At 41.0% G+C, this 23551-nt stretch overlaps 1 protein-coding gene and 2 long non-coding RNA genes across 10 annotated transcripts in view; 2 read left to right on the forward strand and 1 right to left on the reverse strand.

Moving 5' to 3' along the window:
* Nucleotides 1-69: 69 nt before the first annotated feature.
* On the forward strand, nucleotides 70-10759 carry ODC1 (ornithine decarboxylase 1). Its single transcript, XM_081906391.1, has 11 exons — nucleotides 70-359; nucleotides 4382-4525; nucleotides 4643-4816; nucleotides 4962-5134; nucleotides 5379-5513; nucleotides 5622-5703; nucleotides 5953-6036; nucleotides 7523-7685; nucleotides 8380-8492; nucleotides 9056-9270; nucleotides 10282-10759. The coding sequence occupies exons 2-11, from the start codon at nucleotides 4424-4426 to the stop codon at nucleotides 10421-10423; spliced, it is 1383 nt and encodes a 460-aa protein (XP_081762517.1). The 5' UTR covers nucleotides 70-359; nucleotides 4382-4423; the 3' UTR covers nucleotides 10424-10759.
* Nucleotides 6128-13798, reverse strand: LOC309367290. Of its 5 annotated transcripts, none has more exons than XR_014166988.1 (3): nucleotides 13781-13798; nucleotides 11928-12034; nucleotides 6128-6331 (listed from the first exon to the last, which is right to left on the reverse strand). It is a non-coding gene; the product is annotated as an uncharacterized lncRNA (long non-coding RNA). The 5 variants fall into 5 exon arrangements; XR_014166989.1 differs by lacking the exon at nucleotides 13781-13798 and adding an exon at nucleotides 13665-13772 and having other exon boundaries at nucleotides 11928-12050; XR_014166990.1 differs by lacking the exon at nucleotides 13781-13798 and adding an exon at nucleotides 13665-13769.
* The window catches only part of LOC309367284, a 37874-nt gene continuing 26250 nt past the window's right edge, over nucleotides 11928-23551 (forward strand). For 3 of the 4 annotated variants that reach the window (XR_014166979.1, XR_014166980.1, XR_014166981.1), the window contains exons 1-2: nucleotides 14022-14166; nucleotides 16803-16880. This is a non-coding gene — a long non-coding RNA (uncharacterized lncRNA). Of the gene's footprint in view, nucleotides 12059-13673; nucleotides 14167-16802; nucleotides 16881-23551 lie in introns of those variants that run through there. The other variant, XR_014166978.1, reaches the window with a different exon arrangement.

Here is a 23551-nt window from a genome sequence, read left to right on the forward strand (position 1 = left end):
TCATAATAGCGGTTGGCGAATGCCTTTGGCCCGGTCGCAGCCGAACGCGGCTGGTTTGAGCTGGTGCGTCGTCATGGCGACACCGCCGGGCCTATAAATACAGGCTCTGCGGGGCTGGCGAGGCTTTGTCAGTGAGGCGGCCACAGAAGCAGCAGCAGCAGCCGCTATCCTGCGCGGCGGGCGAGCGGGCTCCGGCTCCTTCTCTCCTCCACAGCGGCCGGTTCTTCCCCCAAGTCCCGCAGGGTGCGACTGGGTAGACTCGACCCGCCCGTCGTCGTCCCCCCGCCACCGGCTGCCGCGCAGGGTAGGAGAGGCTGCTGCTGCTGAAGGACAAGAAACCGCCGCCGCCGCAGTCTGAGGTAAGGCCGGCCTAAGCAGGCAAGCCGGCCACGTGGATGGTGGGGTGGGCGGAAGAGCAGCCGCCGAGCAGGCCGGGCCGCCCTGTGGATGGCGGAGGAAGGGGGGTCCGCGTGGGGCCGAATCGAGGGGTGAATGTGGAGGATTTCGGCGAGCCCTGCCAAACAACGTGGCGTAGCCCACCGCGTTTCCATAAATAGGGGCTTGGGTGATTATTATTATTAGTAATTATTATTATTAGTAGTAGTAGTATTCGTTAATACTTTCCCGTACGCACATTTAATTAAGAACGATTGTTTATGGTTCCCCCAATTCCGGTACATAATGGCCTTCCCCTAATTAACTTTATTAGCAGATTCGTCCCGTTGAGATTCTAAGTTGGCCTTAAAAGTATTTCTTTTCTCTCCCACCCCATATTTTTTCTAACTTGCCCCCTCCCCCGGTGAGTAGTAATGTATTGGAAGTTCCACTTTACCCCCCCCCCACCTTTTTGCGCGTCTCTCTCCCCCCTCCCCCAATCTCCCTAATATCCAATATCCTTGATTGTCGTTGCGGTAAAGAGGATGACTTACTGTTCCTGGTAGGGTAACTACCATTCCGAGGTTGGCCTTGTGGGGGGGAGACGGTGTGTATACGGAACTGCGGGCTTTTATTCCTTATTTGTACCGGGTAGGGAGGGAGAGAGAGAGGAAATACTGCAGTGCTTTTTCCTCTTCGGTCTCACTGCAGTAGATAGTTCAGCACTGGTACGAGGGGGTAGTGGGGATAATGAGGGGGTGGGGTGGGAGAAACCTTTGGAAATGGAAATATTAATGGGGGTAGGTTCTAGCCTGAGCAGCTGCTGTTCAGGTGGGGTCTGGGATAGAGGTTGAGAAGCCGGTTTTTTTTCATGTTTCTGTCCAGAAAGCTAGCATTAATGATGGCATGGTTTCAAGAAGTCAGTTTGAACTGGGTTACAGAGCCCCAGACTTGGGCCAACCCATTCTCATTCTATTTCTCTCTCTCTCCCCACCCCCCTGCAATATAAAGGGCGACTGCAGATGCGGCTCTATTCTTCTTGATCTCTCTGCTCCACCCCCTTCACATGTTGGAGCTGGTGTGTGCTTCACCCTGCCACAGTTATCTTATCAGTTAGGGGAGGAGGAGAGAGGTAGCACTTAGTCATTCTTGGCGGCCACATGTACAAAAGACAAAGCCTGACCTCCTTCGACAGAATTTGCTAGGAGATCTGGCAAAGTGGTGACAGCTGGACATATGTTTAAGGCAAGAGGGAGGAGGAGCTGCTTGGGTTGTAGGAATTGTCTGCCGGGTATACAGCTGAAGTTGAGTGCTGGAAAGGAGATGGCTTGTTATGTCTAGTGCTTAAGAGTAAACAGCATTTTTCAAATGTGAGCCAGTAAAGCTTATGGGCTGGCATTCCTCCTCTGTTCCAAAGAAGGGACTCTTTGCCATCTTGATGGTGGTAAATAGTGACTGCTACAATCCTAGGAACAGTTAGCGTTTAAACTAAAATGTGTATGCTGTTACTTAAAGCTGTTGAACAAGTATAAATGATACTATTGTGTGTGGGTTACTTGGAAGAATTCTCCATAAAATGATGTATGGATTTATTTGGAAAGTTTTATGCACAGGGTTTGCTTCTGTGGAATTTGAAGTGGCATGTGAGCATGTACTCCTGAATTTCTGTTGATTTATATTTCTTAAGCAGGATCTATAGCAAAAAGATACGTTCAGTTTACTATGGGTTTGCCCACCATAAGAATTTAAGAGTTCAAATTCTATTGTTATACAATTGGAAGGCCATTGGTATTAGTGAAATAGATTCCATTTATGCGCAAGGTTCAATGTTATTAGTGGAGCATAAGCATAAGGCTATAAAAGATACTGTATAATTGATGAAAGGGCATAGAAAGATTGAGTCAGTAGGGACATACTAAAAAAAAAATTGCTTACCTTGCTCCTTCAGTGAAATTACTGCTTTTCAGCATACTTGGTTGGTTGCTAAGATACACTTTCAAAATATGGGTCAAACATTGGAAAAGCACAGTGTATTTTCGAATCTTGTGTTCTAAAATCATTTGTGCAGGCTGTAATGTACCACATTAGTGACATCTCAGACATTTTCTCATCTGTTCTTTCCCTCCCAATCTTTTAATGGTGATTTCAGACATGGAAAGTAGACTGAACTGAATGCAAATTAGGAATTCAAACACAATTAGTCATTTTAATAGCATCCATCTTGTTGTTCCTTGATAATAAATTGAAATTTGAGTTAAATTTCAGGCCTGTACATTTTGCTTTGTTTAAATTATTTTTATGCTGTTTTTCAGAATTGCAGATCCTCCCTAAGCATCTTATAATGAAAGAATAAAAGATTAATTACATAATTAAAATCAATGCATATCAAATGCTTATTAAATATAAAAATTGATATCACCTTTATTTATATTTGTTAAGTCTCTAAAACTTTTACATCACTTTTCTCTGTTTCCTGTGGCTGTTTACAAAAGGCATGGTGGAATGTGCCAGTGAATTCAAGCACAAATTGTTTCTTGTCTGTCTTTGAAGCAAGTTGGACTGCAGAACTGCAGAGATTGTGCTAGCACAACAGCAGATTGTTTCTATGTTGCATTAGCTGCCTTGTCCCCAATTATGCCATTCATTCCCCTAGGATCTCTACATCTGCCAATTGTTTTACTGTTAAGGGCCTGGAGGTGGCAGGAATGTTTTGACATTATGCCCTGCAGGCATTCATGCAGGAGTCTGTCATCAAGCCAAACCAGAGTGGGTCAAGCTGTTTAATGCCATAATTCAGCTTTTTATTGCTTTTTATCACCAAGTTGTGTGAAAATGTGTGCTGTTATTCACTAGGAGTGACAGCAGAATTGCAGTATAGGCAGCATGTTCCCACTGTCTTTAATGGAACTTACTCCAAGGATTTCAGCCTTAAATCTGTAGTGATATTAGAGCAAAGAAACAGGCTGTTTTCTCTAATGTTATACAGATTTTGTGTACACAGCTGCTGGTTCTTGACCCTTAATCTGTAGCTACCAGCTACTGCAGAGTGCCTTCTCTCCATTTTTCTGCCAACCAGTTTCCCCCCCCTTGTCTGGGCTCCTGCCAGGAGTATATTTAAACTCCTTCTGAGTGACCAGCAGTTGTATTTGCAATTCCTCACAAACACTTTTTCCGTACTCTGGGCTCCTCCTTTTAGTTGAGCCAAAGCAATACTGCATGAAATTCTCAAGTATGACAACTCACTTGGATTTTTGTAGTAGCTTAATTAAACTCCATGGAGAACTTGAGTTTTCGGAAAGCTGTGGAAGAAAATGGACACTTAAATTGTAGCAACTACATGCACCTGTAGACAGACTTCTTCTTTTATGAGTAAAACAGAAACAAACACAGGAAGCTCTGTCTTCCTATTGTTTGCCTCTGCTAATCTCAATGTTCACTGCAAGAAAGTTTGTTTGTCTTTTGGTACTGGTTTACTCTGGAAGCTCCTAGGTCCAATTTCTTTAAAAGACACATTTTGGCATAAATGTTGATGCCTAAAAGCCTTTTATAATCCAGAACAGTTCATGTAACTCTCATATGAAAATTGCTTAGGGAGCATAAAGGTTACTTTCCTGTTTCAGGATCTTCCTTTCCTGGAGAGACTTCCTTGGAGCACAACTAAAAGTAGTTGCCTTCAAAATTGCACCTTGAACTGTGAGAGATGGCTTTTTAAGTTGCTGTACAGTGGTACCTCGGGTTACAGATGCTTCAGGTTAAGACTCCGCTAACCCAGAAATAGTACCTCGGGTTAAGAACCTTGCTTCAGGATAAGAACAGAAATTGCACGGTGACAGCGGGGAGCCCCACTCGCTAAAGTGGTATCTCAGGTTAAGAACAGTTTCAGGTTAAGAACGGACCTCCAGAATGAATTAAGTTCTTAACCCAACGTACCACTGTATTTTCCATTCCCCTTGTCTCACTGTGACGGGTGGGAGAACTAATAAAACTCTTTCTTATGTCTTTGCAGTTTTTCACTGAAAATCACTTTGATATAACAACATCAAGCAAGATGAATGACTTCAGTGGTGAGGAATTCAATTTTTCTTTCCTTGACGAAGGCTTTACTGCAAAGGATATCCTAGACCAAAAAATAAATGAAGTTTCTTCCTCGGTGAGTAGATTGAATATTTTTTTTAAATGTTTTATACTAAACGTAGGGTTGATGCTATTGTAATATACACTAGTAGGCAACTGCATATTGACAGATGAATGTTTTCTTCATTTCCAGGATGATAAAGATGCATTCTATGTTGCTGACCTTGGGGATGTTCTCAAAAAACATTTGCGGTGGTACAAGGCCCTCCCTAGGGTATCTCCTTTCTATGCCGTCAAATGTAATGATAGCATAGCTCTAGTGAAAACTCTGGCTGCTCTTGGGGCAGGATTTGATTGTGCCAGTAAAGTAAGTGACTGCTTTTAAATATTTTGATTAAATACTGTGTATTAGAAATTAAAATATTTCTGCCTTTGATTTAAATTGTCTTATTTCCAGAGAAACCATTTCTAGTAACTAATGTGCAAACTAAAAAAATGGATTTTTTTCCCAGACTGAAATACAGCTGGTCCAGAGTGTTGGTGTGCCTCCAGAGCGTATAATATATGCAAATCCATGCAAGCAAGTCTCTCAAATTAAGCATGCTGCAAACAATGGTGTGCAGATGATGACATTTGATAGTGAAGTTGAGCTGATGAAAGTTGCCAGAGCCCATCCAAAAGCAAAGTAAGAAACATTTACAATTTATTTTAGTACAATCTATATGTTCTCTCGAAGTAAATGTGAGGTCCCAGATAACAGATGTTGACCATTTAGGCAGATCTGTGCAAAAAACAGGTGGCATTGCTGTTTTTGACAGAATAAAGGTCACCCCCCCCCCAACTATTAAGCTACTTTTTCTCAGAGCAACTACAAATCTGTGTTCTGAAATACATGTGCATGTGCTTATATGTTCTAAAATGTTTTCTAGGCTGGTCTTGCGCATTGCAACAGATGATTCAAAGGCTGTTTGTCGCCTAAGTGTTAAGTTTGGAGCTACACTAAAAACCAGCAGGTTGCTGCTTGAACGAGCAAAAGAACTTGATATCGACATAATTGGAGTGAGGTGAGCAGCAGGGTTGTGTGGAAGAAATTGCACACTTGCTACTTACAAATTCTGCTTTTGTTAAGAAGGATGGGCAAAACTCCCACTAACTTAACCCATCTTTTCTAGTTTCCATGTTGGAAGTGGCTGTACAGATCCTGAGACGTTTGTGCAAGCTATTTCTGATGCCCGTTGTGTCTTTGATATGGGAGTAAGTACATTTTAAGAACATTTCCTATAGCACTAACTAGTCGTAGTACTGTGAGATTGCCAGAATGTGTCTGAAATACAAAATATTTAAAGTAAACTTGGGAAACCTGCATTTTTGTGCTGTTGGTCTAAGATGCTAATTCAGATTAGTTAAAATTCTTGTTTGCTTCATTAGTTCAGATGGTGAAACTGATCAATACTATCAATAAAAGCATGATTTGAATCACATTTCAATATTTCTGCCTTTTAGGTTGAGCTTGGTTTCAACATGTACCTGCTTGATATTGGTGGTGGTTTTCCTGGCTCCGAAGATGTGAAACTTAAGTTTGAAGAGGTACATAACCTTAAGTGCTTTGTTTGTGAAGAGCATTCTTCAGATTTTGCTCCCCAGATCTTATTAAACAACTCCCAGCATCTGCTTCCAATTGACATGGAGGGGGTTTCACTATTATAGGCAAAATATGTTTGTATAAGTTTCTTGAAGTACCAACAAGCACATGAGTCTATGGCGGCTGCAGGTTTCCTTCTCCCACTGAAGCGAGACTTGAAAGAGGCCTTTTGTTGTAGCCAATAGAACAGGTTGTAGCATGTGTGGTGCCCATGACAGCTTCTCCAGTTTGCAAATGTGCCTGTGAGTCAAAAAAAGGTTTGTCAGCCTAAATGTAAGAGTATTGCTTAGAGTGAAGCCACCAGTTCAATTATTTCTAATATATATATTTACTTCATTACTTATACTGCTTAATAGATGTAGCTTATAGGCAGTTTACAAGTATAAAACAACTTGTACTAAGTAATAGCTTTACCTACATGAATAACTTTTACCTTGCCTCTGTGGAAGAGAAATCTGCATCGTGATTTTCAAGTTCAAATACTTAGCTATACAGCAACATCAATTTCTGGGCTACACCGTGATACATTTTACAGCATAGTAGAAATTTACTTGCTATGTTGCATAGCCCCCATACTGCTAAAGTGGCAATACAGCCTGTGTTAAGCTTGAAAAAAATGCTTACAGGAACTCTTCCATATATGGCTGTTTCAGTTCTGCTGCAAAACATTGAACCTTCAGTCTTAAATTAGACAGCTAGTATAAGTGAATACACTCTAGAATGAGTTAACAGTAGCTGAAGTGGGCAGGGTGAATGGAGGGATGGGATAACAATGGAAGGAGATAGCCGCTGCCGCATCTCTCAACTCCATTGTTCACACTGAAGCGAGGGGGAGGCAAATTGCTATGCTAGCCTGGAGCTGATGCAGACAGTGGGGCTGACTGCCTGTCCATGCCACCAAAACACCCGATACTGGGGCACAGTACAAACCACTGTGAAAATAATGTGATTCTGGTGTCGCTCTGGGTAGAGGGGACATCTCTGTCCCATTCTCACCCCCCAACAGTGCAAAGGGAGTTTGGATTGCAGCCAAAGTCACTCCTTCACATTCTAGTTCATTTGAGCAATCCAGTTGTGCATAGCTGAAAGTTCACAAAAGCTTTCTGTTGGCTTTAAATCGAGTTGAGATTGCTTGGGAAATCATGAACTGATTTTCCAAGTCATAACTTTTCTTAGAGCACTGTTGAGAATGATTTATCAAATTCAAAGCAACCTCCTCTCCCTAGTGTGGAAGTTCTATGTTTCTATTCTAAATCATATCCAACTTCTTAGTAGATTATTCAGCAAAGAGCCAATAGTTTGTTGCTGGATTCCAACCCATCAGTCTCTTGCATTGAGAATGTAGTGCAAGCTAATTGTTTATTGGATATCCATGTTGCTTAACAACTCTATTAAACCCATTTCTCTCTCTCTCTCTCTCTCTCTCAAAAGATAACTAACGTAATCAATCCTGCCTTGGACAAGTATTTTCCTTCTGATTCTGGAGTGAGAATTATTGCAGAGCCTGGCAGATACTATGTTGCATCAGCTTTTACACTTGCTGTTAATATCATTGCAAAGAAAGTAGTAATAAAAGAACACACTGGATCAGATGGTATGTAATACTTCAGTCACATCCTGGACCTTACATGTTAACTGGCCAAATACTCACAATTGATTTTTTTTTCTTTTAATGTATTGATCTTTACAATTTTATCATCACCACAATCATTATTTCAAAAACAAAATACATTATAAATCCTCTGCTTCCCCCTCCCCCGTGACTTCCCTCAGCTTCCTTTTTTGATTCTTTTGGCATATTATCTCATCCTGCTTATTGGTTTACTCTTAATTATTCTTCACTCACCATTTTAACATCTTGTTGCTAGTTCTACATTTATTTTGTAAATTGCAGGTGTTTAATCAAACCCTGCAAGTGAATCAATTTCTTTACATTGATTCTGTATATATAACATAAATGGTTCCCAGTCCTCCTTAAAATCTCTATTGTCTATCTCAGAGTCTTTCTGTTAGTTTTGCAAATACTCTTAATTGATGGTGGGAACAGAGGAGAGGTCCTTAGAGGGGGCTGGACCACCCAGTGTTGGAGTGAAAGTTGGTCAGTGTTTTGTTAAGAATTTCAAAAGCAGGGGCTAGGCGGGCAATTTTTCCTGATGACAGTAACCATGCACAGCACTATCCCAGGTTTCTGTTCCTTGGTAATGGCAAAGCATGACAAAGTTGGGAACTGTCTTTTCAATATCTAGCCAATTGCTCTAATATTCTTTTTCCCCCTCTCCCCCAAATAGATGAAGAAGAACCAAATGACAAAACTCTTATGTACTATGTAAATGATGGTGTTTATGGCTCTTTTAACTGCATCCTGTATGATCATGCACATGTCAAACCAGTTTTGCAAAAGGTACTATGTGTATATTTTATATTCTATTATATAGTGTATTTCTGTATAAAAGTATACTGTTAAACTTAAGCCCATTTGTGCTGTAGGTAACTGTTACTTGTCATTTATCTATGCCAGATACTTGAAACAGGAAAAACAAAAGGGCACCAGTTCTTGCAGGACTGGTATAATGTAGATCTAACTCAGGGACTTTGACTCTCCACATCCCCCAGGACCTTTTGAAAATTACTATGGGTCTTGGTGGATCTCAGTTGTTGTTCTGCTTGTTGTAACAGCTGCAATTCCATAGAATTCAAAATGTGATGCAATAAGATACAATATAAGAAATAAAAGCAATAAAATACAATTTAAACATCAGTATGACTATTCAATGTGATGGATGTGCCTCCTCCCATCTTCAGCTAAAAATTCACAGATGACACAAACCACAATTTATTCTAATTCGTCTCAGCATTATGTAGTAATGGAGCACATTCTAAATGCCATATTATTTGCGATTGTCCTATTGTTGACGCTGTGGCAGTAAGTATGCAATAACTAATTAAATTTTAAATTCTTTCCAGAGACCTAAGCCAGATGAGAGGTACTATTCCTGCAGCATATGGGGACCAACCTGTGATGGCTTAGATCGCATTGTTGAGCGCTGTGGCTTGCCAGAGTTGCAGGTTGGGGACTGGATGTTGTTTGAAAACATGGGTGCCTACACAGTGGCAGCTGCTTCTACTTTCAATGGATTCCAGAGGCCAACAATACACTATGTAATGTCAAGACCAGCATGGTTAGTAGTTCTGCTTTTAATGAAAGTGCACTATTAAGTTTGACTTAAGTGTGAGTAAACTTGTTTGAAAAAGGTTATGTAGATTATTTATATTCTATCCTATCATAATAATCTACATAACCTTTTTCAAACAAGTTTACTCACACTTAAGTCAAACTTAAGACTGGGGCTTAATAATCCCACTCTGAGTGCACAGAACACATTGAGATTCTTTGGTTGACTTACTTAATAGCCTGCCTCACTAGCTAGTTGCCTGGTTTGCATGCAGTTTTAATCCTTAGTTCATTTTAACAGTCGTGACTGGGGAAACCCAGCCAGATGGGCAAGGTATTAAATTTTTTATTCTTATTCTTATTCTCCCCCCTCCCCCACTCTTGACTGCCTTGGGGAGGGAACAAGCCAGTTTGGTTTGTTACGAGTTGTGACTGTGGGCTTGTGTCTTTCAAACAGCATGAGGGGTAAGCTAAGAACAAACCTTGATTCCTGTTTGTAGAAGAAAATTAAACACAAGACAGGGTTCATATCTCACAATAGACAAGACAGGTTTGTTTCCTCCCACACATGGCAGTCAGGAGCATGCATGTTATACCATAGTTCAACGTTGTGAGAGATCTGGACAGCCAAATTTGCTGTCATGTTTTCTCTAGTTCAGGGGGGGCTGCTGTTTGGAAGGCTTGCTTTATCATTATGGCTTCGTCACAGTTCTATGAAAGTGCAGAAACTCTCGTTGAGTGCAGAATTCACCTGTTTGAGAATCTCAGCATAATCTTAAAAAAAATCCTCAAGGGTGCGAGTGCAGTGCTTGGCTAAAACTCAGAAGGCAGAGCATTTTCAAAATAAGGTTTGTGGTGCATAGTTTTCACTTTCCCATAGCTAGGAAGAGCAGTGATTTGTACTGTTCACAATCCTTTTTGGTGCAGAATCTAGCAAGAGATTAGTAGAGGGTACACACAATGGTTATCTAGGCCGTCTAGGTTACTTACTCGTATTTCTTTCTCTCCCCCTTATTAGGCAATTGATGCAGCAGATAAAGGAGCAAGGTTTTCAAGCTGAAGTGGAAGAGCAAGATGTCACTTTGCCACTCTCATGTGCCTGGGAAAGTGGGATTGAACACTATCCAGCAGCTTGTGCTTCAGCTAGCATTAATGTATAGATACAGTTTTGGCTAACATGCAAGTTTAGGAATGGATTTTTAGGGCTTTTGGGACCATTAACTTAATTCTTGCTAGAATTTTAAAATGTTTTTGAATGGCTAGGGTGGCGTAAATGTAACTTGAATAGACAACTAGGAGACGGGGAGGTCACATTTATCTGTGTTCCTATGGAAACTATTTGAATATTGTTTTATATGGATTTTTATTCACTTCTCAAGTATACTACTAAAACTGATCCTTTCTGCCTGTCAAGCATTGTAGCTTGCATATCTGGCAGAATGGTCTGGACGTAGTATTGTGACCTGACTGTTTTACAATAAAGTCTATTGAAATAACTGGGTAGCTGTTCCTTGTCTATATATGAACAAAAATCTGGGCTGAATAGATTTTAAGATCTTGCATTGTCACCAGCTCTGGGCTTGAACATTATTTTGATATTTCTACATAATTAGGCCTTCCCAGAAGACAACTAGGTGGTTCCCCTCAAGCTAGCTTTCACTGTGTGCTGCTTTTTGTTTTCTGCCTTTGATTTTTTTTAAAATCATACTTGATAAGACACACACAAAATGAAGGGAAGGGACTCTTGAGATAAGGCTTGCATGTTGTAATTATGTATATACCTGTAACATCCCATTTAAAGTATATGAAGTATCTTTTAGTTCTTGGCTACCTAAATTTTAATCCAATACAAGCCTGCTTCTCTCAAGTTACAGAAATGCCAGTCAACTATACTTTGCATACAGAACTTTTGTAAATTGTCCAGGCACATAAGCTTGTATGGTTTCTTTGGTTTATTCTGTTGAACAATAAAGATGTTCTCTGCAAAGCATTTGTGTGGGAAAATGGCCCGTATGTAGCATTTAGCTAATGAAAACACTTTAAGAATCTGCTGAACTGCTTTTTCAAGGCAGGTTTTTTTTAAAAAAAAAAGTTTAGTATGAATTTTAGCTCAGAATTGAATTCCACTATAAAACATAGGCTTGAAAGTAAATGCATCTTGTTTCAGTGGGACTGATTTCAAAGTAAGACTTGGAAGCACAACAGCATGTTTGCAGTCCTCGTGAGAATGAGTTTTGGGTTTGACCACTTAAGTGTAAATGAAATGCTGGTTTTGCCTTTGCCACAGTTTCTGTGGCATCAGAATCTGGCTTTTCTTGTATGTCTCACCCTTTCATAGTGGTGTTAGCACCACAAAACTGGGGGGAGGGGAGCTTTGCACAAGCATCATCTTGATCAGCAGGAACTTACAAATTAATACTTGATTCAGATTCTATGATTCCTGGTGTTCTGAATGGTGTATAATAGCTATAAAACAAAATTACTAAAGCATGTTTTATAAAAACCAGGATGTGAATTATAGCATGTAAATCAAACATTTTGAAAAGCAAGCTATTTGCAACACAATTTTTCCTTAATTTCAGCTATGAATGATGGGTTAAAGCCCAAAAGCACTTAGAAAACATACTTAGGACAGCTATTAAGCTGGTAGAGAAGTAGCTTTACCTGTAGTCCTGAGGATGAGCAGGCAGTATTGAGGAGCTGAGTGTCCTGCAGGGAAAGAGCTCACTAGAGCTGGCACTAGTATTCAATTTCTGATTTTCCTTGGATCTCTAGGGCAATGGAGTTCTGCGATAGTTAGACATGCATAGCTTTGCTGGTCAATTGAGTATAAATTATACGAGAAGAGGTTATTTAAGTTTTAAAATACAACAGAACAGGAAAAGCAGACAGATAACCTAAAACGAGATATTAAGGGTCAAAGTCACTACACCTTGATTAGTACTTTGAGCATAATAGCATATTGTCCCACATGGTGCATTCTGTTCCTTGGACTTACAAAGTGAGCTATGATTATCCAAAAACTATATCAAGCTGCCAAAAGCAGTTGCTTCCTACTTTATGCAGCACTGCAGTTACCCAAACATTTGAAGTTCTGCATTGGACAAGGTTAATTAAAAATGCATTCCATCTTCCATAGGTGTTATCTGCTATAGATATGCAGACATTAAAAATATCAATGGGTGCTCTCTCCCTTGCTCTATCTGCTACATTTGCACAATTACTGTTGTGGATGGAATGGGGCTATTTCCATACTTATTAAGAAAACCCAACTTCCATGCCAATGTTTTTTCTAAACCAGACCACTGCTATCATTTAATATCACTTATACCCTAAGCTTATATTATTACTAAGTCTGGACAGTTTTGAAGAACTTTATTAAAACTCTGTTGCCAGACTTATCCCATCCCAGTTAAGCCTCGTCAACACTATAACTGAAGACTTGGGTTAAAATCTGTTACAACCCCTACTGACCTATTGAAGCATAGGTCTCCTGCTATAATATCCTGAAATCTTGTTCTGGCTCTCCTACTAGACACCAGAGTCTTGTCGGGTAAACAGCCTCAAAACAAGTATGCTTGACTCTTAATTAGTGCATGAAGGGGTTAAAACCATAGAGCAAGCTGCCCTGTGAGGCTTAGCCTATGTCACTTCCCCTCACCTTGGGAGGAAATAGGTAATCAAGCCTTTTTTTATCTCACTCCAACATGTGAGGAGGTCTGAGGCAGCCAGCCTTAATTATTTTTCAACCAGCTTCTTTTGTTTCAGACAAGAGTGGTGCTTGAAACTAGTTTTTTTCCTATACCAATAGTTTAGAAACTTATCTTTTGTAACAAAGCAACATATTGCAGCTGTATGGAAAAACACATGGATTTGACCTTGGAAGAGTTTTGTAAGTAAACCATTTTATGGCTTACCAAGTGGGCGGTCTACCTCAGTACCAGGGCACATTTTAAAGGTTTTGCAGCCTATATTTCCACACTTTGTTCTTTGCTGCATGTTTTGCAAAGTTAAATATCTGTTGTGGTTCTCTCACCAAAGAGTTCTTGCCTCAAGCTTGGCTTTCAGGATCCTAACAAGCCTAGCCTTCAGTGTTGGGAGGCTGGTTCTCCCATTACAGTGGTACCTTGCAAGACGAATGCCTCGTAAGACGAAAAACTCGCAAGATGAAAGAGTTTCGTTTTTTGAGTTGCTTCGCAAGACAAATTTCCCTATGGGCTTGCTTCGCAAGACGAAAACGTCTTGCAAGTTTGTTTCCTTTTCCTTTTCCTTTTTCAATGCATTCCTATGGGAATCCGTGCTTCGCAAGACGAAAAATTCGCAAGACGAAAAAACTCACAGAACGAATTAATTTCGTCTTGCGAGGTACCACTGTATTTCTGAGACAAGCGATTTGTCTACCTTTGCAAGTCTTTGGCCACCAAGCCACTCTTGCTCCCTTTCAGGTCTGCATCCTCATTCCCCTTCCTCTGCTGCCGTCTACTTTTGGCTGCCCACTACAAACATCAAGCACCAACCAACACAGGCTGACCCCGGACTGAGTTGCTCCCAGGCTTTTATTATCTTCTTCTGGTTCTCATTGTCTACCCTCAGCCAATCACGCTGCCAAACTGAAAATTCTAAACCTGCCGTTGACCAACCAGAATGTGTCTTGCCTTCTGACCTTTTGCATACGGAGAGTTCTATCTCCAACGCCGCCTCAGTTGTCAGTTGAGGTGCCTCAGCGGCAGTTAAATCGAATTTTACTCGGCTTTCCCCATCAAACACATGACAATACAAATGACAGAATACATGGCAATGTCCATTAACCGTTTCAGCTAAACAGGGTTTCTTCACAAATACCACTATGTATGAAAATTGGGATGGACTGTAGTTAAAGCTCAATGGGGATAAAGAAAAGCGAGTGAGGCAAACAAATTAAATTAATAAATAAAATAAACAAAGGCCTGAGGGAAAGAAGTGCAGGCTGAGACAGGGGAGACTAGGAAAGGTGGGAAGATGGAGGGAGGAGGACCTAGGAAAGGAAGGGGAAGCAGTGGCGTAGCGTGGGTTGTCAGCACCCGGGGCAAGGCAAGTAATTTGCGCCCCCTAACCCGTGGATTTGCGCCCCCTAACCCCCAGATGTTGCGCCTGGTGCGTCCGGGCCCCCCTGCACCCCCCACGCTACGCCACTGAGGGGAAGATGGGGCAGTGGAAAGGGGGCAGAGGAAGGTTTCTGTGAACCGTCCTGAGAGCTCTGGGTATAGGGCGGTATATAAATTCAATAAATAATAATAATAAAGTAGGCGCCTGAGAGGAAGGGTGCAATAAAGCCAGTGGAGGAGAGATGGCGGAAGCACACTAACGGAAAAAATTGAGAAAGGATACTGGAGTGCTAAAGTGGGGGAGGGGAGAGTGGAGCAATTGTTATCCTCAGCAATTGTTTTGTTGTTGCATTAGCTGTTTTGTAATATTTGTATTTATAACCTTTTCTTTTTCTTTTTGCCAAACCTGTCATAGGAATGGTAACTGGCCATTTAAAGACTGGGTATACATTTCAGAAACAAAACCATAAACAATATCAGGCTCCAACATTAAATCCTTAATTTCAACTGTGTTGGTTTTATTACATGGCCAGAAACTTTAGATATGCTCAAAAGTCACATCTGGGTCTGAGGGTGAACACCAGGAAGAGTAGACTTAACATACAAAATTGGTCAGGGCAGGAAAATATTTGAATTTAAAATAAAACAACTTTATTTTATGCAGTTTTGATGTCATTTGCCAGTAGGTGGCAGCAGTGCTACATGCATTACTTATTTCTGTCTGCTTCTTGCTTAGCTATGGGCTACATTTTTGGAATCACAAACATGTTTTCCCACGGTTCATATCTTGAGCCAGATAAGCTCACCAATGATGGGAGATGAGAAGGCAAGAGCTTTAACATAGCTGAAGAAGTTCAGTTTTGGGTGATTCCAGATGAGTGTTTTTATCATAGAATTGTAGGGTTGGATGGGACACTATGGGATGCAGGTGGTGCTGTGGTCTAAACCACTGGGCCTCTTGGGCTTGCCGATCAGAAGGTCAGTGGTTTGAACCCCCGCGACGGGGTGAGCTCCTGTTGTTCTGTCCCAGCTCCTGCCAACCTCGCAGTTCAAAAGCACGCCAGTTCGAGTAGATAAATAGGTACCCTGTGGCAGGAAGGTAAATGGTGTTTCCATGTGCTCTGGCTTCCATCACAGTGTCCTGTTGCGCCAGAAGTGGTTTAGTCATGCTGGACACATGACCTGGAAACCTGTCTGTGGACAAACACTGGCTCTCTCTGCCTGAAAAGTGAGATGTGCATTGCAACCCCATAGTCGCCTTTGACTGGATTTAACTGTCCAAGGGTCCTTTATCTTTTACCTGTGGGTCGTCTAATCTAACTCCCTGAAAAGTCAGATGGCTTTATCTTACACATACAATTTTTTTTTGCAGCATCTACATGACACTGTTGTGATTAAAGTGCCACTTTGTATTTTCTCCTATTTTCTCCTTTCAGGATGTAAATCAATAATGATGCCTCCAGGCAACCTGTTTATTGAGTATTCATTCTGATTGGTTTGCAGGGAGATAAACTGACATTTCATTTTATTTCATTTCACTTTTAAATTGTATACCGCCTTTCTACATTACCATATGCAAGGTGGTTTATAAGCTGAAGAAACAAGTTCACACACGTAATAACAATCTGATCCATTACAAAAAAAGTCACAATAGCTTTAAAATAAACAATTTATTTATATTATTTTGTTTACTGAATTTATATACTGCCCTATACCCGGGGGTCTCAGGGCAGTTCACAGAATAAAACCAAGATATAAAACCACAAAATACATAATAAAAATAAAAACAACAACCCAATAGCCACCCCCACGAAAACACATTTTAAAAGGGCATAGTTTTAAATTTATATCAAATAAAGCAACATTCAATAATACATTAGAATATAATAGTAAACAGTAAAATTAAATATCGGCAAATAATTAAACAGTTTACACTTATCAATGACAATAAAGAATTACTAAACTATAATCAATAAAAATAACAGCAAGTCACAGTGCATAAAATAACACAAAGCATACAAAACCATGTAAATGGATCAAATTCAGAAACAAGGGCACACAACTTACAAAATTTTTATTTTTTTTGTCCCTGCACTCCTCTCTTCCCAGCTGTTTCTGCTGTTCTCAAAGTAATGGCATGAGAAAGGTTCCTAGGCCTGGAGGGTGGGGCAAGGCAGGTGGAAAAAGCCATTGCCTAATGAGCAGCAGAAAGTCTCTCTCCCCTCACAGTTCTTCTTCTGGAGCAGCTCCTTCATGGCTGGAGGGCAAGTGTTAGCCTACACTTTCCAGTGATTTTGAGGGGATGGGGCTACAAAGGAGGAGGAGGAGGAGGAGGAAGTAAAGTCTGTTGTGTAAGTGGAATGGCAACATTGGCTCTATGTTGGAAGTTTCATTGTGAGGCATTATCAGTATGCTAATGACACCTGCTTCTTTTTCTCTTTTGCATTAAATACAGATGAAGCTGTGGAAATTCTGAATTGTCTGTGATCAGCATGAAGACCAGAAAACAGAAGCTCAATCCACACTAGATAAGGTAGAGGTTTTAATTAATTTTTATAATGAAATATTTTTAGAATGTGTGATTATTTGACTGTTTGATTATTTGATTGCTGTTAGCCGCCCTGAGCCCGGCTTTGGCTGGGGAGGGCGGGATATAAATAAAATTTATTATTATTATTCTGTGGGTTGGTGGTTTATCTAGTATTCAACCTGTTTTTGGATGACTTTGCACACCGCCTGTTACCTTCAGCCTTATCTACAGAAACTAGTGGGTTTTTCTGCAGCATAAAATATCTTTAAGAGATCTGCATAGAACAGGTCCTTTTAGATAGAGATAGCCTAGTCCCAGTTATCTATGCCGTGGTAAATCTTGTTCAGATTATTACAATGTGTTGCACTTGGGACAACATGCTGTACTTAGGACTGTTGCTAAGGACCTTTTATTAACTACAATTTGTGCAAAACACAGTAGCAAGTGTACAGGGCATATCTCACCTGTTCTCAGGTCAGGGAGCTGCACTGGTTTCTGGTCCACTATTCAATAAGCAAAGTAACCTTATACAAAAAACTGTTGCCAGGTTAGTCCCAGAAAACTGCGAAGAGATAAAATAGCTAAGGTGACACCTTTCAAGGGACCAATTTTCTGCATCTGTAATGGCATATAAATTGAACTAGCGTTACATCAGTGAAAGCTGACCCACTGAAAGAGATGTGTAGTATTATCTGAATTTCTAGCTTGGCTCATCACCTCTACAAACCAGAATGGGAAAATACTCTGATTCCAAACAAATAAAATGAACAGAAGCCTAGGAATCTGTCCAATACGAAGTCAGACCACTTTTCTATCTAGTTCAGTATTGTCTGAACTGACTAGCAGCAGCCTTCCTTTATTTTAGGCAAAAGCCTTTTCCAGCCCACTCTAGAGATGCTTGGGATTGAACCTGTGATCTCTGGCATATAAAGCACCCTACCAGTGAACTATAGCTGCTCCCTAAACCTCTGTGAGAAACAAGACTGTAAAATGCTACTGTACTTTCCAGCTGGCCTTTCAGACCTAAAGCAAACACAAAACAAGACTGTCTTACAAAATGTCCCATACACTTCAGCATTTCAGAATGCAGGGGGTAGATTCAGAGGACCGCTTGAACTCTCATAACTCAGAGCTGCATAGAGGGAGAAAGAATAAAATGTATTGGCTCTCATCCTTAGGGCACCAGCATGCCTGTTCATAGCAGCCGTGTGTCCGTGTGTGTCGGACTTTTAGAAAACAATGCAAGATTATCAAAATCCCCAGATAATCTGTAGAATGAATGTGGAGTCCACAGTAGGATTTCTAGATGCACAGCTGAATCCTAATATTAAAGCAGAAATCCTTTCAGTCCTGGGTAAGAGCACCAGCTCCTACTAGAGTTCATTGGAAGCTGCTGTTTCAAATGCTGCTCACATCAGTCCCAGGCAGCATGTCCAATGATGAGGTGAGTTGTAGTCAGAGCTGTAGGAGGTACCTGGTGGGGAAAATTTCTTGTCACCTCCCCCCTCCATATAGGTTTTTGTTTTTTTGCCTGCAAAAATGGTTTTATGTTATTTCATATTTTCTTACGAAGGAATGTGGATTCTGGGCCTCTGATAATAATTAGGCAACTGTGGACAGATACTTAAATCTACAGGATGGATTGTGTTTTGGCTTGTGTTATTTTATTTATATTTATTGTTTATTTATTTAATTTTTTTAAAAAATAACCCCCCCCCTGCAAAGTGGTTTACCAAAAGAAAAAAACACCACAGCAGTAAAATCAAGAAAAATCAGCTACGTGTAGGGGGTGGGGTGAAGGCAAGGCCTCATCTACTCGGCCTAGTCTCATTTTCTTCACATAGGCAGACTTTCCAGGAACTGGGAAGCCCAGTGGAGGGTAGGGCAATAGGGTGGTTCATAAAAAACTTTTTTTTAAAATAAAAAAAAGCCTGCTCCAAAGGTCTTATCTTACTAAACTAGGGATTATATAGCTATATCTGAAATTAGTTAATATCTTAACCCTGCTCCACTGAATTGAAATTTCAGCCTTCACGTCATAGGAAAACGGCCAAGTAAACAGCTATTTTCGTGGAGGAGGGTCAAGATATTAACTGATATGCATGAAATTTCATATATAGCTATATAATCCCTAGTGTAGTAAGATAAGACCTTCGGAGCAGGCATTTTTTTAAAAAAAAGTTTTTTATGAACTGCCCTAGTAGGGCAGTAATTGTTCCTTGATAATTTGTCACCCCCCTCCATGATGGCACCTGGGGCAGACCCCCCCCCTTTCCTACGCCCCTGGTTGTAGTTCAGCAACATCTGGAAGGCACCATGTCAGCCAACCCTGTTGTAAACAGTAGCATAAAGTGCACCCATGAGAGATGACAATTAGGCTCTTAATCTTTTAAGATTCCAGCCTAAACCTAAGGCATTGAAAGTATGTTCATTAAACATTTCAAGTGATTCATATGTTGTTTACCAACTGCTTGTCTGGAGACTGTTCCACCCATCTGTAAAAGTGCGATTCTGTGAGAAAGAAAGAAAATTGCATTCATGCAGAAACACACGGGATGCAACAATCCCATTAATATGCAATGTATATACCACTCTGTGTTTGGTAAAGGTGAAAGCTGTTTGCTGTGGGTTTTTTTGAGGGGGTGGTTGCATATAAAAAATGCAGAAGTCAAATTGCGTGCTCCATTGTTCCACAATCTCACATGGAAGCCTTAGCTTTGTCCTAAGCAAAATACTGGAGAGCACATTCCATAGCTCTGCATCAGAGCTAATGGATAATATTCAGACGTCTTACTTTTTTTATGTGTGTGTTACGTTTTTATTGTGGTCCCCTCCAGATGTTGTCATCCCTGATGATTGGCCATACTGGCTATGACTGAGGAAAACAAGAACATCTGGAAAGCACCCTATTGGTTACCCCAGTATTAGAAGGTTTAAAATGAGGCATCTCACTCATATACCTAAACCTCTTTCTTGCCCTTTCTTGATGTACTAACAATCTTGCTAATCTGTCCAAGTGTACACTAAGCCAGGCAGAAAAATCTGTTCTTTTGTGGGGCCTTTCCGTCTGCCTCACTAACTCCACACATAAAGGGACCCCTGACCATTAGGTCCAGTCGTGACCGACTCTGGGGTTGCGGCACTCATCTCGCTTTATTGGCTGAGGGAGCCAGCGTACAGCTTCCGGGTCATGTGGCCAGCATGACTAAGCTGCTTCTGGCAAAACAGAGCAGTGCACGTAAACGCTGTTTACCTTCCCGCCGGAGTAGTACCTATTTATCTACTTGCACTTTGACATGCTTTTGAACTGCTAGGTTGGCAGGAGCAGGGACCGAGCAACGGGAGCTCACCCCGTCGTGGGGATTCGAACTGCCGACCTTGTGATCGGCAAGTCCTAGGCTCTGTGGTTTAACCCACAGCGCCACCCGCGTCCCAACTCCACACATATGAAGCAGGAAAAAGAATTTTTCGTGGGTACATCAAGGTGTTCGTATTTAGTATGTCAAAAAGAAGGCCAGCATTTTACTCCCTGGAATTTTTGAGATGGGGTTACACACATCATATATAAAAATGTTTTTACAGGAGTGAGCATTCAATCATAGGACCTCCCACCTGTGCTCTGAATGGTTATCGCTACCTTTGACAACCTGGTGGTTTGGACTACAACTCTCATCAGCCACAGCCTACGCAGCTGGAGCTGATGGGAGCTGTAGTTCAAAAGAGCTGAAGGCCACCAGGTAAGCAAAGAGTGGTACAATACAATCAAGAACACCATGTGCTATTTGTTCACATATGCAAAAAACAAAAAAAGGCCACTTCTTACTGAAAGCACTGTGAAGAGGTGGTTAAAGTTAGTGGTTTACTAAAGTGAAAGAGCAACAAGAAGAGCAGAGACCCAGTTGCAATGTTTGAATTGTTTGGCAGGGCTAGAAATGGTGTACATGTGTGCGTGCATACACAGGCCCCGAGTAAACGTAAAGCTCTGAGCAAGCACTATACAACCCACTGACCAGTGAAATGCAATCAGCACTGGAGCAAAAAGCATTCATTATTTAACCATGTATAATGACACTATGCTGCTACATAGCAATGAATTAAGTATGTATTCTGGAGTATTTGGCTAGGGTACCTGGAACAAGAGTATTTAAATATATGCATTTCAACCAGATAATATATATCTTACTATTATAAAAGGATGCTAGCTGGCACTATGTTAAGATGTGTATTTCAGGTTGAATAGCAGTCTGGTTCCACAATTTGTTACGGACTAGAAGGACCTTTGGTCTAATCCGGCAAGTGTCTTCTGTGTTCTTAGAACATGTAAATCTCTCCATTCCAGACCTATATTGGAGCCAGGATTATATGTGTCCTTTTCACTTCTATCTGGCCACAAATGTTGCTCCGCAGAAGAAGACCTATTGTAGCATGATGAGCAAAGGTGGCTACTGAATGAGCTTTTGGTTGGAAGAGTTCAGGAAAAAAACATCTAAATGATACATTATGCACTGTGTATTTTATAGATGCTTACAATGAATATTTTAAAATCCATAGTATCCAGGCATTTGGGCATGGATGAACACACACAGGGCTCCTGTGCTGAATCATTCATGGAGCTTTTTGCATCGTTGACCCATAAGTTCCATAGAGTTGCACCCACTGCACTAAAGGCACTTGTGTTTCTGGTCTTGAGGGACCACTCACAGTCCTCTCCCTAATTCAGGGATTGATCTGGGGCATACGAGTAAGGTGTTCCTTAAGGTATCCAGGGCTTAAGATATTCTGGACTAGTACAAAAACTTTGAACCTAGTCTGGTAGCAGATGGGAAGGTCTTTTAACACGGATGTAATGTGTTGGAGGCAATCTGTTACCATCACCGGTCTAGTTGCAGTGTTCTGCACTAGCTAAAGCTCTGGACCAGACCCAAGGACAGCCCAACAAAGAACACATTGCAGTAATCCAGTTGAGGTTATTGATGCATGGACAATGGTCAGGTTGTCCTTGTGTCCTACTTTATAGGGGATACTTCTCTATTTGAAAAGCTCCTCTGCTTGAAGAGCTGTCCAGGCCAAGTCTTAAAGATAAGGAACTATAAAAACAGTGAGGAATAGGGGCCTAGAAGTTGCACATCAACAGTTAGCACCTAAAAAGTAGATTTACAGATCAGCTGATCACTCTCTTGCCCAGTATGCAGTGAATTATATTTCTGTTTAATTAGAGTATTTCTCCTTCAATTTGCTGCTATGCACAAACATCAGCATATGCAAATCTGAATCCACCTTTGCCCTACTTTTATTTTTATTTTGTATTGTATTTCCCTTTTTTGGGTGATGTGTTAATCGTCACACTATTTTGGGCTCCTGGACTTGGCGACCTCAACCAGTCATCTTATTCTTAGTAATATCATGTACAAAACAAATATTCTATTAGTGAACCATGCAGCATAGCATAGGACAGATCTGCAGAGAGAAACTTGCCTGGTGGTCTATGGCAAATAAGTATTGCTGAGCTTGGAAGATTTTGTTAATTAAAGAGACTTTTTTTAATGTAAGGCCACCAATGCAGGGGCATTTCAAATTTCAGCGGCACCCTGTGCAAGGCCAAAATTCAGGGCCCCCTGCCTCTCGCCTTCTGTTCTGCATGTGCACTATGTCATAGTTGTGATGCTCTGCAGCGTGTCCTTTGGATTGGTGCCCAGCATGGGGGGAACCTGTTGTGTTGCCCTAAATCTACCTATGACCAAAGTTCATATATGATTCTAGTAGGTCTCCATTGGCAGTAAAACTAGATAACCTTTTAGTAAGCTGGTAACTTTTATAGGCCTATTTGCAATGTTAGCATTGGTAGATTTTGTATGATATGCACTTAATTTAATGGATTTCACAATATTGGCTATAATTTGACACTAGTTGATGTTGCAGAAGGTATGGGGTTGACTCTCCTTATGTCATGGGGTGGTGCCCAAAGTCTGCAGCCTTTAAAGAGACTGTGGATCCAGAGGTGCATGACAACTACCACTAAGTTGCAAATAACCCCTTAGAATCATAGGTTTGTAGAGTTGGAAGGGACCCCAAGGGTCATCTTCTTCAACCCCCTGCAATTCAGGAATCTCAACTAAAGCATCCTTGACAGATGGCCATCCAACCTCTGCTTAAAACCTCCAAGGAAAGAGATTCCACAGCCTCCCAAAAGAGACCATTCCATTGTCAAACAGCTCTTACTGTTAGAAAGCCTTTCCTGCTGTTTTGTTGGAATCTCATTTCTTTTAACTTTGAGTCCTACCCTCCAGAACAGGGGAAAACAAACTTATTCCCTCTTCCATAGGACAGCCCTTGAGATATGTGAAGATGGCTATCATATCTCCTCTCAGTCTCCTCTTTTCCAGGTTAAACATATCAAGCTCCTTCAATCATTCCTCATAAAGCTTGGTTTCTTGGAGGAAATGGATTATCTAGTCTCATTCCATTCTGGTTTCAGGCTTGGGTTTGTGACAGAAACAGGTCCTAACTGAGGACCTGATGTGGAAGAAAGACTGTGACTCTATTGATTTTCCTAGTTCTCTCCAAAGATTTAGATATGGTTGACCATGGTATCTTACTGGACAGACTCTGCAGGATGGGAGTTGGGAGCACAGCCTACCACTAGGATCTGTTCTAGAAAATGGCACAGCAAGTGA

Source organism: Podarcis melisellensis, assembly GCF_964234715.1.
Source record: "Podarcis melisellensis genome assembly, chromosome: 3".
Lineage (NCBI taxonomy): Eukaryota > Metazoa > Chordata > Lepidosauria > Squamata > Lacertidae > Podarcis > Podarcis melisellensis.

Excerpts from the sequence above, each read along its gene's own strand:
- ODC1 (XM_081906391.1), top strand. The coding sequence starts at position 4,424 with ATGAATGACTTCAGTGGTGAGGAATTCAATTTTTCTTTCCTTGACGAA. Across the intron at positions 4,526-4,642 it reads TAAATGAAGTTTCTTCCTCG|GATGATAAAGATGCATTCTA; the intron begins GTGAGTAGATTG and ends CTTCATTTCCAG. Across the intron at positions 8,493-9,055 it reads TCAAACCAGTTTTGCAAAAG|AGACCTAAGCCAGATGAGAG; the intron begins GTACTATGTGTA and ends AATTCTTTCCAG.